Source organism: Echinops telfairi, unplaced genomic scaffold (assembly GCF_000313985.2).
Source record: "Echinops telfairi isolate 266 unplaced genomic scaffold, ASM31398v2 ScPeMD7_25;HRSCAF=90, whole genome shotgun sequence".
Classification (NCBI taxonomy): domain Eukaryota; kingdom Metazoa; phylum Chordata; class Mammalia; order Afrosoricida; family Tenrecidae; genus Echinops; species Echinops telfairi.
This window is the reverse complement of record NW_022103922.1, coordinates 32813330-32825669: the sequence shown is the minus strand read 5'-3', so window position 1 is coordinate 32825669 and position 12340 is coordinate 32813330. Positions and strand designations below refer to the sequence as shown.

Genomic DNA, 12340 nt, shown 5'->3' with positions numbered 1-12340 from the left:
GGGTGGATTCAGCACTAGAGGGTGGGGGCTGGGGGCGAGCAACCCAGCGGACAGTCCAGACCCTCCATCTAAGACCCAGCTAGCAAGCCCTCGTGCATGCTCTCCTTTAGACACACAGATCCAGAGCTAGCCTGGTACAATAATCCTCTCAACTCATGCTACCAGTGTTGCCCTGGGTGCACGGTTCATTGTGTTAGACAGCTATCCTGCACAAGACCTTGTGAAAGCATTGAAGTTGGAGGATTTTAGAGGACTAAGGTGTGCCTGACCCAAGCCAGGGTGTTATCAGCCACTTCATATGCATATGAAAGTTGGACAATGAGTAAACAACCAAAGAGCTGTGCCTCTGAATCCTGCTGGTGAGGAATACTGAAAGTACCATGGACTGCCACAAGCACAAACAAATCAGTGGTCAAAGAAGGAGGGCCAGAATGCTGCTTCGAAGCGAGGATGGTGAGACTTCATCGCGCACTTTAGACACGATACTGAGAACAGTGTCTGGGAAAGGACACCATGCTTGGTAGCAGAGGATGTTGGCAACAAAGAGGAAGAGCCTCAAGGAGATAGATGAGTTTGCACAGTAGCTTGAACAATGGGCTCAAGTATAACCATTGGGGAGGGTGGCACAGGACCGGACATTGTTTCATTGTGTTGTGCATAGGGACACTGAGTCTGAGCCAACTGACGGCACCTAACAACTTCATCTTACAGATAAAGAAACATTTCACTCAGTTAAATAATGCCTAAAGACAGTGACAGAATTTAAGCTAAGTTTGATTTTAAAAGCTTTGCTTTTAATTGTCGAGTGAATAGTGGCTCCCTGGTTATTGTTGTTTAATACAATAGCCCTTGTTCCCTCTTGTGGGGTGAAGAGGGCCCCCAACAAATCATCACAGGTCCGGTAGGCGCAATTGTACAGCGATCATAAGTAAAGATTGTAGTAAAGTCATAGAGAGCATGAGAGGTAGAGGAGAGATTGGAATAATGGAGTCAGACACAATTCATGGTAGCATGCCCACCTCAGCCCCACTTGTTGGTCCTTGTGTTGGGGAGCCCGGCTTCAAGAACAGAAGAGAGCCAACTTTATTGCTTACCAAGGGTTAATAGCTCCTTAGGGGGGCATCATTACAGGTAACCACAGGTCACAGGAAGGGGCAGTACAATAGGCATACACATCATAGGACGGGGATCTATGATAGGCATAAGCGTGACAGGAAGGGGATGAGCTAGGGGTGTGCCCATAGGAATGGGAAGGTCTAGGGGTATACATGTGACAAGATGGGCGGGCCCTAGATTCATGATGGCAGCCTAACCTTAGTCATCCTTGGGTGGGTTTGACCTCTCTGGGGTCTCCTACAAGGAAACAGACAACTACTATCCTTATCAGAAGGGAGTGGGCCCTATTTGTTGTGGGATAAACTGTTGTCTGCCTGGTCTAGGTGGCTGATAACCCTTAGGGAGAATAACCCTGACCTACTTCTGATGACCTCCAAGTGTACAGTCATTCACAAGCAGCTAATTGGCATATATTTGGGGGAGACAACTTGGGAGAAAGCCTTCTGTTTCCCACACCGTTTCCCCAAGGCCCCCCCCACCACCACACAGTCACTGTGGACTCCATTCCAACTCAAAGTAATCCTACAGGACAAGGGTATAACTAACTGCCCCTGTGAGTTTCCAAGGCTACAAATCTTTAGCAGGACAGAAAATTTCATCGTTCCCCTGCTAAGCAGCTGGTGTGTTCAAACTGCTGACCTTGCTAAAATTAGCAGCCCAACAAGTAACCCATTATACTGCTAGATTATCACCTAGTCAACCTTCCTAGCCAACCCGCACCCTCGCGCCAGCCTCCGAGGCGCCGGCAGATGGCGATGAAGCTCCGGCGGGCCGCTCTGCCTGGCCTGCGCAGCTCTATGGTTCCAGACCCCTGGCGCCGCCGCGCTTCCGGGCGCTTCTCCAGGTGAGCCAGGGTCTCCCGAGATCCACCCCGCCAGCCAGACTCCTTGACCCCCGAAGTGTGGGATCCTCTCCAGCCCACACAATCTGAGGTGCTCAGTACTTGGGTCAGGGTGTCCACGCAAAGGTCAGGTAGTCGCTCGAGGAGGCACAGCCGCCGGGACGCTCGGGTCCCGGCGAGCGAGGCCCAACAGGCTCTAAGGCCATCGCTCCAGCTCCACTTCACGGGAGCCCCACGGAGGTCGCCCCTAGGGACCCCTGCGGATCCTGGCCCCGGAAACGGAGCGCCACTCTTTCCCTTGGTTTTCCCGACCCCCGCCAGGCGGCGCCGTCTGCCCGGCTCGGGCTCTCCCGCGGCTGGAAGCCCTGACCGCCCACGGGGCGCTGAGATTGGCGAGATGAGTCGCGGAGAGACTGGCAGAGAGTAACATGCCTCCTGAAATAAGTTTGCCTCAATGGGCTGTGTTTTTTGAGCGTGAGGATCTCTTAGAATACAAATGCAAATCCTGGTGCAGTAGATCAGGAATGGACCCTGCAAACCAGCATCAGCAGCCTCTCCAGGTTGATGCTGATGACCTACGGAAATAGTGGGAGAACTAGTTGAGACTATTGCATTGGGTTGGCTCTAGGTCTGCTTATTTACAGGAGCGTTTCCAACTGGAGGCCATGTTGGCTGGGTTTGGGATGGAGGGTCTGGACTGGCCAGAGTTCTCTCCCCACCTTGACCCTCTTCACCAGAATGCAGAAGGTCTTCGTGCTGGTCTTCTTGGCCTGGGTCAGCTTCCTCTTCTATGCCGGCATTGCCCTCTTCACCAGTGGCTTCCTGCTCACCCGTCTGGAGCTCACCAACTACAGCAGCTGCCAAGAGCCCCCAGGTCCCGGGCCCCTGCCCCGGGGTGGCCGGGGGGAGCCGGGGGCCTGCTGGATGGCCTCCCGTTTCTCCCGGGTTGTTCTGGTCTTGATAGATGCTCTGCGTTTTGACTTTGCCCAGCCCCAAGTCTCACCCATGCCTGGGGAGCCTCCTGCATCCTTGCCTTTCCTGGGCAAACTGGGCACCTTGCAGAGGATCCTGGAAATGCAGCCCCATCACGCCTGGCTCTACAGAGCTCAGGTTGACCCACCCACCACCACCATGCAGCGCCTCAAGGCTCTCACCACTGGCTCACTGCCCACCTTTATTGATGCTGGCAGTAACTTTGCCAGCCACTCCATAGTGGAAGACAATCTCATTCGGCAGCTTACCAGTGCAGGTCAGTCTGGGCCCCTTTGGATAATCTTATCTGATTCATTCTCTAGGGTTCAGAAAGCTAGGACTTTGGGTGCCTGTCAGTATGTTTGTGCTGTGAGGGGACAGAAGGGGAAAGCTCTCTTTGGGGGATAAAGGAGAGGTAGGAGGTTTGGCTTTTGTCCTTGTGGAGCCTCCGATCTGCAGGGGTGTTGGTTTTATCTTGGGGAACTCAGTAAAGTTCAGGAGAGAGGGGAAGAGGAGATGGTACCCTTGTAAGCGAAGAGAGTCAAGGGATTGGAGCTCTGTCCACAGGTACTCAGTGACATGGGAAAAGCTGGGTACACCCAGGGAAAAACCGCATCAGAGATATCCAGGCCCTAGCAGAGCGTTTTACACGAATGAGGAATCAGAGGTCTGAGTGGAGTGTGGTTATCAGGGGAAGCTTCCTAAAGGCAGTGTTCAGGCCTTGAAGGAGAAAGAATTCAGGGATACAATTGTGATTTGGAGTGCATGACTGGGGTTCCTATTGGGTCTTTAACAAGCCATTTTCTTTTTTGCCTGCCCTGACTTGCTGCAGGAAGACGTGTGGTCTTCATGGGAGATGATACCTGGAAAGACCTTTTCCCTGGAGCTTTCTCTCGAGCTTTCTTCTTCCCATCCTTTAATGTCAGAGACCTTCACACAGTGGACAATGGCATCCTGGATCACCTCTACCCGACCAGTGAGCACAGGGCCAGAGGCAGGGCTGGCAGAGGGTCTGGGGAGGGCTGCTTCGGTGCAGATTCTGAGCTTCCCCTTGGAACAAGGGCCTGGTTTGTGTCCTTGAAGATAAGGGAGGTGTCAGAGCTGGAGGCTGTGACAGGGACCTTGGTTCCCTGTGCTCAGTGCTCTCTACTCCGCAGTGGAGAGTGGTGATTGGGACGTACTGATTGCTCACTTCCTGGGCGTGGATCACTGTGGCCACAAGCACGGCCCTCACCACCCTGAGATGGCCAAGAAACTTAGCCAAATGGACCAGGTGATCCAGTGAGTGTGGGGTTTTGGCTGGAGTTGTGGATGTGTGTCTGAGAGCAGCAGCAGATAGGGCCCCAGGAGAAAAAGTGCTGATCTTGTTTCTTGGCGAGTCTTTTTTTCTTTGTAAGTCTTCTTGGATAAATTATCTTTCCCAGACTATTTTCTGAAACTTGGGGTCTCCTCCACCTATTGTATTGCAATGGAGAGCCTTGGGCAGCAGGGTGATAGCAGATGGGGGGGGGGTGCCCCATGGAAACCAAAGCTAGAGTTGAAGGAGCTCGGAGAAGAAGCTTTATCTCTACTCCCTGACGCATTGCTTGGCTCCCAGGGGGCTTGTGGATCGCTTGAAGAATGACACGCTGCTCGTGGTGGCTGGGGACCACGGAATGACCATGAATGGGGACCATGGAGGGGACAGTGAGCTGGAGGTCTCGGCTGCACTCTTTCTGTATAGCCCCGTGGCCCTCTTCCCCAATCCCCTGCCTGAGGTGAGGCCCCCTGTCACATGCATGGTCTCACCAGGTGCTGGTGGTGTTCTCAGCATCCTTTTGAACCCCCTCATTTAGCACCCCCCCCCCCAAGTTCATGATCCTGCACACACCCTACTCTCATGTCTGAACTGGGCCCCATGCCTTCCATCCCAAATATTATCTCCCACTCTGTTAGGAACCCTTGGACCTTGTGCTTTTTCTTTAGGAACCAGAGGTGATTCCTCAAATCAGTCTGGTACCCACGCTGGCCTTACTGCTGGGCCTGCCCATTCCATTTGGGAACATCGGGGAAGTGATGACTGAGCCGTTCGCAGGATACAAAGACTCCCAGCCCCACTCCTCTCCTCTGACCCAAGCCTCCGCTCTCCATCTCAATGCTCAGCAGGTAGGTAAGGGGCTGGGCTTCCAGGTTGGCAGAGGTAGAGTGGCCATACGGGAAACATAATGACCCACTCCATTGTCCTTTGTCCAATCGTGACCCCAAACTCCTTAGTCACCTTCTTCTCCCATCATCCCGCTTTCTTCTGTCCCAGCTAGGGTTTAGGTGCCCCTTTTTATAATACCTACACTTGCCTCCTTTAAAACTTCCCTCTCTGACCTGCCCTCTGACCTTTTCTGCCAGGTGTCCCGATTTCTTCACACCTACTCCGCTGCTACTCAGGACCTCCAAGTTAAGGAGCTTCAGCAGCTGCAGAGCCTCTTCTCCAAGGCCTCTGCTGACTACCACCAGCTTCTCCAGAGCCCGCGGCAGGCCGAGGCGGAGGCGGCCCTGCAGGCTGTGATCGCCGAGCTGCAGCAGTTTCTGCGCGGGGCTCGGGCCATGTGCATCGAGTCTTGGGCTCAGTTTTCTCTGGCCCGCATGGCAGGGGGTGCCGCCCTGCTGGCTGCTGCCTGCTGTCTCTGTCTGTGGGCCTCCCAATGGACAACGTCTCCAGGCTTCCCTTTCTGCCGTCTGCCCCTGATGCCAGTGGCCTGGTGTCTGGCTGGGGCCGTACTGTGCGCTGGACTCCTGGCAACTACTGGACTGAAGTTGGAGCCCGTGGTCCTCGTGGCTGTGGCTGCAGTGGGCTCTCTGCTGCCTTTTCTGTGGGAAGCCTGGGCTGGCTGGGGGGCCAGGAGGCCCCAGGCAGCCCTGCTTCCCACTCCTGGGCCTGTCCTGCTCCTCCTGCTCATTCGCTGGGCTGCCTTCTTCTCAGATAGCTTTGTTATAGCTGAGGCCAGGGCCACCCCCTTTCTTTTGGGATCCCTCATCTTGCTCCTGGTTGCTCAGCTTCACTGGGAGGGCCGGCTTCTGCCACCTAAGCTGCTTGGAGTACCCCGCTTGGGCCCTTCAACCCCAACAAGCCCCTCACAGCACAGTAACATGCATGCCCTGGGGCTTGGTGTCGGGTTGCTCTTCTGTACAAGGCTAGCCGGACTCTTTCATCGCTGCCCTGAAGAGACACCTGTTTGTCGTTCCTCTCCCTGGCTGAGTCCTCTGGCATCCATGGTGGGCGGCCAAGCCAAGAATCTGTGGTACGGAGCTTGTGTGGGGGCGCTGGTCACCCTGTTAGCTGCTGTGCGCTTCTGGCTTCGCCGCTATGGTAATCTCAAGAGCCCTGAGCCCCCTGTGCTCTTTGTGCGCTGGGGCCTGCCCCTCATGGTCCTGGGCACTGTCGCCTACTGGGCATTGGCATCTGGAGTGGATGAGGCGCCCCCGAGGCTGCGGGCCCTGGTGGCCGGAGCATCCACCCTGCTGCCTCGGGCCGTGGCAGGCTTGGCTGCTTCAGGGCTCATGCTGCTGCTGTGGAGGCCTGTGACGGTGCTGGGGAAAGCTGGCCCCAGTGCCCCAAGGACCAGGACTGTCCTCACTCCTTTCTCAGGTCCCCCAACTTCTCAAGCCGACCTGGATTACGTGGTCCCACAAATCTACCGGCACATGCAGGATGTGTTCCGGGGCCAAGTAGAGAGGACCAGTGCACAGGGCCCTCTGACTGTGGCTGCCTATCAGTTGGGGAGTGTCTACTCGGCCGCTATGGTCACAGCCCTCACCCTGCTGGCCTTCCCCCTTCTGCTGTTGCATGCTGAGCGCATCAGCCTTGTGTTCCTGCTTCTGTTTCTGCAGAGCTTCCTGCTCCTGCATCTGCTCGCTGCGGGGATCCCCGTCACCACCCCTGGTAAATACCCATCTCAGCCTGTTGGTCCGAGCACAGTGTCAGGGATGGCAGGTCAGCCACTCATGTTCTTGGGGAGGTGGAACACCTCAGGGTCTCATACCCCACAAGTTTGGGAAGGCCTCCTGATCTCTCATCTACTGACTCCCAGAACTAACAGCGTTCATGAGGGAGGGAGGCAAGGAGTCAATTCTGATGCACAGCAACCGGAGCAGATAGCCTCAGCTTTCCCTCATGGAGCAGCTGTTGGATTTGAACCATCAATCTTGTGGTTAACAGCCCATCATTACCCCATAGCAACACCAGGGCTTTCATGAGTGGCACAGGAAATTGTCCACACATGAGAGAGACTGGTCATTGGAGCTTGGAGAGTCAAATGAGGGTGATGGGCCTCTGTGTGACAGAGGGGATTAGAATAACAAGAGTGTTGACTGTAAGGTGGGGGAGATGAGCATGCATGTGTGCGTGCGTTAACAATGAGTAAGGGCAGAAAGCTGGGGCTGGGATGGGATGATGAGACATATTTCTGCCCTCAGGTCCTTTTACTGTGCCATGGCAAGCCATTTCTGCTTGGGTTCTCATGGCCACACAGACCTTTTATTCCACGGGCCACCAGCCTGTGTTTCCAGCGATCCATTGGCAGGCAGCCTTCGTAGGATTCCCAGAGGGTCATGGCTCTTCTACCTGGTTGCCTGCTTTGCTGGTGGGAGCCAACACCTTCGCCTCCCACCTCCTGTTTGCAGGTACCTTCTTGCCCCACCCTGACTTCCAGTGCCGATGCTGGCCTTGTAGAAGGAAAAGAAACCCATGGCTTTGCTTTGAGCGAGGACATAGGGTTTTAGTGGATCTTTGGCACTCCATGGCCTACTCTGATGGGAATCTGAGCCAGCCAGTGTGATTGGGAACCAGGGTGGGCATGTTCCTGGACCCTGCATTGACTCCAGCCTTGTCTTCCCCTGAGGCAGTAGGTTGCCCGCTACTCCTACTCTGGCCATTCCTATGTGAAAGTCAGGGGTCCCAGAAGAGGCGGCAAACCCCAGGGAATGAAGCTGAGGCCAGAGTCAGGCTCAAGGAAGAGGAGGAGGAGGCCCTGATGGAGATGCGGCTCCGGGACTCGCCTCACCACTTCAGTGCAGCACTGCTGCAGCTGGGCCTTAAGTACCTGTTTGTCCTTGGTGTTCAGGTGGGTGCAAGGGAACGGTTGATCGAGGAGCTGGTGATCTTTTCTTGTGTGTATACATCACCTTCTCCCTTTCATCCTTTGCTAAAGCCCTGGGAGGAAGGCTGGACTAAAATACAGCTCAGTGAAGTGGTTGCCCGAGGCCACCAGACTCAAATGGGAGTATGGAGACTTGAACCTGGGTCTCCTGAATCAACCTAGGTTGTTTGCTCTCACAACCTACATCTAGGCTCTGCTGCTTGCATTGGGGAAGGGTAACTTCATGAGTGCAGAGGTTGGAGAAGCTGATGTGATGGCCAGCAGTCTTTCCCTGCCTGTGGTCCTGGATCCTCCCATCCTCCAGAGGCAGAAGGGGGCTGGTGCTGGCATCGTCCTCCACTTTGGCAGACAGAGCCGGAGAGCTAGCATCCCAGATGGATAGTAACTTGCCTGAGGCCACACAGGCCATCTTGGGAGAAGACAATAAGTAGATCCCAAACTCACAGCACAGGGATTTTACTATTGACCCTCACTGCTTTCCTCCCATTCTTCACAAGAGTTTATAGCAACCCTTCCTTTGTCCTGCATCTTCTTCCCCATCTCAAGTAAGTCTGGCCCCTCCTCTCCTCCTTTAGATTCTGGCCTGTGCATTGGCAGCCTTCATCCTCCGACGGCATCTCATGGTCTGGAAGGTGTTTGCCCCCAAGTGAGTGGACTTGCTTAAGCAGCAGAGGTGGGGAGGGTGACGCTTGGAGCAAGGTGTAACCATCCAGAGTGGACAAGGTTTTGCCTCTGCAGGGAAGAGGCTCAGCAGCAGCCTCCTGAGATTAGCATCTCCTGAGGTTCTCCACTTTTCTTTTTAGGTTTATTTTCGAGGCTGTGGGCTTCATTGTGAGCAGCGTGGGACTTCTACTGGGCATAGCTTTGGTGATGCGAGTAGATGGTGCCGTGAGCTCTTGGTTCAAACAGTTCTGGCCCAGCAGAGGTAACTGAGGCTACAGGAGTGGGCTCCTGGCTCCTAAGAGCTGAAGAACAATGTAGCCTGGCCAGTACAGGTGCTGGATCATCTGCAAGAGGCTCCTGGTTACACCTTTTGCCATCATGCAGCCAGAGACGATGGCCTCTGGGATTTGACTATTTTATAACTCAGACTTTGGAGCTTGACTCCTGACTCCTGCCTTAGGTGCACATGGAGGACTGAGAGGTGGTTTCCAAAGTGGAATAAAATAATTGTATAAATATGTGTGTCTGAGATTGGGGGTGCTCTGAATGTCCCACAGGTGTTGGGGGGTGGGGGTGAGCCTCTTCTCCTACCAGATATGTTATCTGCATGCCTGGCTACACCTGAGAACTTTTGTGACGGGGTTGGAGCTGTCTGAATTCACCACCCTTCCTCTTCCCAAATCACTCCTATTAGCTCATGGGCCGTTTTCCTTTGCCAGGCAACACATTTGATGGTGTTTCTGTTCTTTGGCTGATAACAGAGTATGGGGAACACTGAAAACAAGGTTGTATGTATGGATTGTGATAAGAGTTGTATGAGCCCCCAATAAAATTATTTTTAAAAAAAAACAAGCCTAGGCATCATGGAGCCTACAGACTTGGGAAAAGACTTGTCATGCACTGTGATAGTTAAGGTTCATTGTGCCAACCTGGCCGATAAACACGTGTGGGATTAATTGAAGGGTGGAGAGAAAATGGCTCCATGAGCCTCACCTTTCTCGTCTTTCGTTCCCTGATCATTCTCTGATGGTCAAACCAGTGTGCAACTCCCTAAGCTAGTTCTTTGCCTCAGCTGACAAGGCTCACTTCCTGTGAGACATCCCTGAGAAGCCACATGGACCTACCCTGATGCAGCCCTGGGTGCTGGAGAAGCCACGTGGAGACCCCTGCCAGCGCTGAGATACTTACATGCTCACTGATTTGTCTTTCCTCCTGCATTTGGCGTTACTGCGTGTGTTTTGCGAGTTTGAGGAGGACTTAAGGGCTTGGACTGGACTGGACTGGGTTGGGATGTTTTCTCAATGTACACTTACCTTTTATATAAAACTCTCTCTTATATACATCTGTGTTTCTGTGGATTTATTTCTCTAGTCTGCCCTGACTAACTCATGCACTAAGTATCTCTTGGTGTAATGGTTCTGCACTGGGCTGCTAACTGCAAGGTCGGCCGTTTGGAAGTACCAGCCACTTCTTGGGAGAAAGAGGAGGCTTTCTACTCCTACCAAGAGCTATAGTCTTAGAGACCCATGGGGGCAGTTCTACCCTGCCCTACAGAGACACGTGAGGGAAGATCACTGCATCCAGGGCCTACCATTGAAGTTCTCCCTTTATTCTCTTATCCCTTAATCCTACTCTCAGCCTCTTCTAGAAGGAAGTCCTAGGCATTGTTTTCTTAAATTCCTTCCCCATCAGTAGAGCTTTCATTAGTCATTACTCTTTTCATGGGAGCTCCAAACACTGCTGTGTCCATCCACTCTTCTACTGTGTCCTCTCAATCCAGAATAGTCCTTGCTCTTCTGTTCTTAAAGAGCCCTCACTAACTCCCAGCCTGTGCCTGTTCTAATTAGATCTACTTGTTCTACCTTGTCTCACCAATTACTGCTAACTTGAAGCCTCAATTATTGGTTGTATGCTCATCCTATGTCTCATGCCCTCTTTCCACCCTACCACTCCCGTGCTGGCATGAAATCCTCTTGGAAGAGAGCTGGGTCAAGACTAGGTAGAGTTGAAGGTTAAGAGTACCCAGGACAGGGAAAGAGACTGCTGAGGGAGAGGAAAACATGCTTGGCCCATAGGTCAGCACCTATGAATAACCTACCTTTGAACAACCAAAACCTATTGGCAAGTGAGCCAATCCAAACTCAGTGACCCTGTGGGGTTTCTAAGGTTGTAAGTCTATGGAAGCAGACTGCCACCTCTTTCCCTTAACCGAAAACTGGCAGGGGTCTGAACAGCTGGCCTTTTGGTTAGTGGCCCATTGCTTTAGCCACTGCACCAAGGACTCCTTACCTTTGAAGAGGAGGAAAAAGAAGCGGAGTAACTGAAGGAAAAATATTGATTGCTGTGGGTAATAGCTAACCATTCCTAGCGCTTCCGAGGTCAAACTGAAGGCAAGTGCTGTTTCAGACATTGAGAGGATTGATTGCTGGTGACCCTGGGGGAGACATTGGATAATGCAAGGGTAGACGGAAAGCCCCAGCTGGCTTGTAAGAAGAATTTAGAAAAAGACCCCCTCCCACCTCCTTCTGTGAGCAGGCAATGTCTTTATGAGAAGGCAGAAAAGGCTTTCTCCATCCCTAGTTTTGTGGGCAGGATTCGGCTCCAGCCTGGGCCCCCTCTCACCACCACTCCCTCTCCTTTTTTTTTTAGTGAGCCCCTTGCTTAGGGCTGAAGTTTATTCTGCTGATCTCCCAACCACGATGTCCCTGATTCTTTAGAGGAAACGGGTGATTAGCATATTGATTCATACTATTAAAAACTCTTTAATGACATCCCTACCTTTTACTTGACATCCAAGAGCCTGTTCCTTCCTAATTCACTGTTTCTCTCTTTGGTTTAAAAGAGCCATTTTCTCTACTCAAGTACTCCCTCAACACAAGAACACTTTGTGCTAATAATCAGTATTCTGAGATGCTCACTTTCCTGATATGATCACTGAAGACAAAGCATAAGCAAATGCAGTGAAGAAAGCTGATGGTACCTGGCTACTTACTTCAAGATACAGCATCTGGGGTCTTAAAGGCTTGAAGCAACCATCTAGCCAAGAAGCAACAAAGCCCACATGGAAGAAGCACACCAGACTGTGTGGTCATGAGGAATGATGGGACCAGGTATCGGGCATCAAAGACCCAGAACAAAAAATCATGTCAGTGTGAATGGGTGGGGAGTATGGAGTGGAAACCCAAAGTCAATCTGTAGGCAATTGGACATCCCCTTACAGAAGGATGGCAGGGAGGGTATAGCACCAAGAAGCATACAGCTTTCCGCCTAGTTCAGAGATTTTCAACTTGTGGGTCTCGACCCCTTTGGGGGTCAAACGACCCTTTCACAGGGGCTTCCAATTCATAACTAGCAAAATTAGTTATGAAGTAGCAACGGAAATAATTTTATGATTGGGGGTAACCACAACATGAGGAACTGTATTAAACGGTCACAGCATTAGGAAAGTTGAGAACCACTGCTCTAATTCTTTAATGCTTCCTCCCCCCCACTATCATGACCCTAATTCTACCTTACAAATCTGACTATACCACAGTAAGTACATGCATACAGATAAGAGCTGGAAACACAGGGAATCCAGGACAGATAAACCCCTCGGGACCAATATTGAGAGTAG

At 52.5% G+C, this 12340-nt stretch overlaps 1 protein-coding gene across 2 annotated transcripts; it reads left to right on the top strand.

Moving 5' to 3' along the window:
• Positions 1-1941: 1941 nt before the first annotated feature.
• Positions 1942-9240, top strand: PIGO (phosphatidylinositol glycan anchor biosynthesis class O). Of its 2 annotated transcripts, none has more exons than XM_045289263.1 (11): positions 1942-1960; positions 2695-3206; positions 3762-3905; positions 4087-4210; positions 4527-4686; positions 4895-5074; positions 5312-6845; positions 7379-7585; positions 7808-8025; positions 8637-8707; positions 8865-9240. In XM_045289263.1, exons 2-11 carry the CDS (start codon positions 2696-2698, stop codon positions 8992-8994), a joined length of 3279 nt encoding a protein of 1092 aa, XP_045145198.1. In that variant the 5' UTR covers positions 1942-1960; position 2695; the 3' UTR covers positions 8995-9240. The 2 variants fall into 2 exon arrangements, with proteins under 2 accessions (XP_045145198.1, XP_045145199.1); XM_045289264.1 differs by lacking the exon at positions 1942-1960 and having other exon boundaries at positions 2069-2831; positions 2948-3206.
• Positions 9241-12340: the final 3100 nt, after the last annotated feature.

What these genes read in the sequence shown, in the direction of transcription:
- PIGO (XM_045289263.1), top strand. Translation starts at nt 2,696, where the DNA reads ATGCAGAAGGTCTTCGTGCTGGTCTTCTTGGCCTGGGTCAGCTTCCTC. An exon ending in TCGGCAGCTTACCAGTGCAG is followed by an intron (nt 3,207 to 3,761) that starts GTCAGTCTGGGC and finishes GACTTGCTGCAG; the next exon opens with GAAGACGTGTGGTCTTCATG. An exon ending in CAAATGGACCAGGTGATCCA is followed by an intron (nt 4,211 to 4,526) that starts GTGAGTGTGGGG and finishes CTTGGCTCCCAG; the next exon opens with GGGGCTTGTGGATCGCTTGA.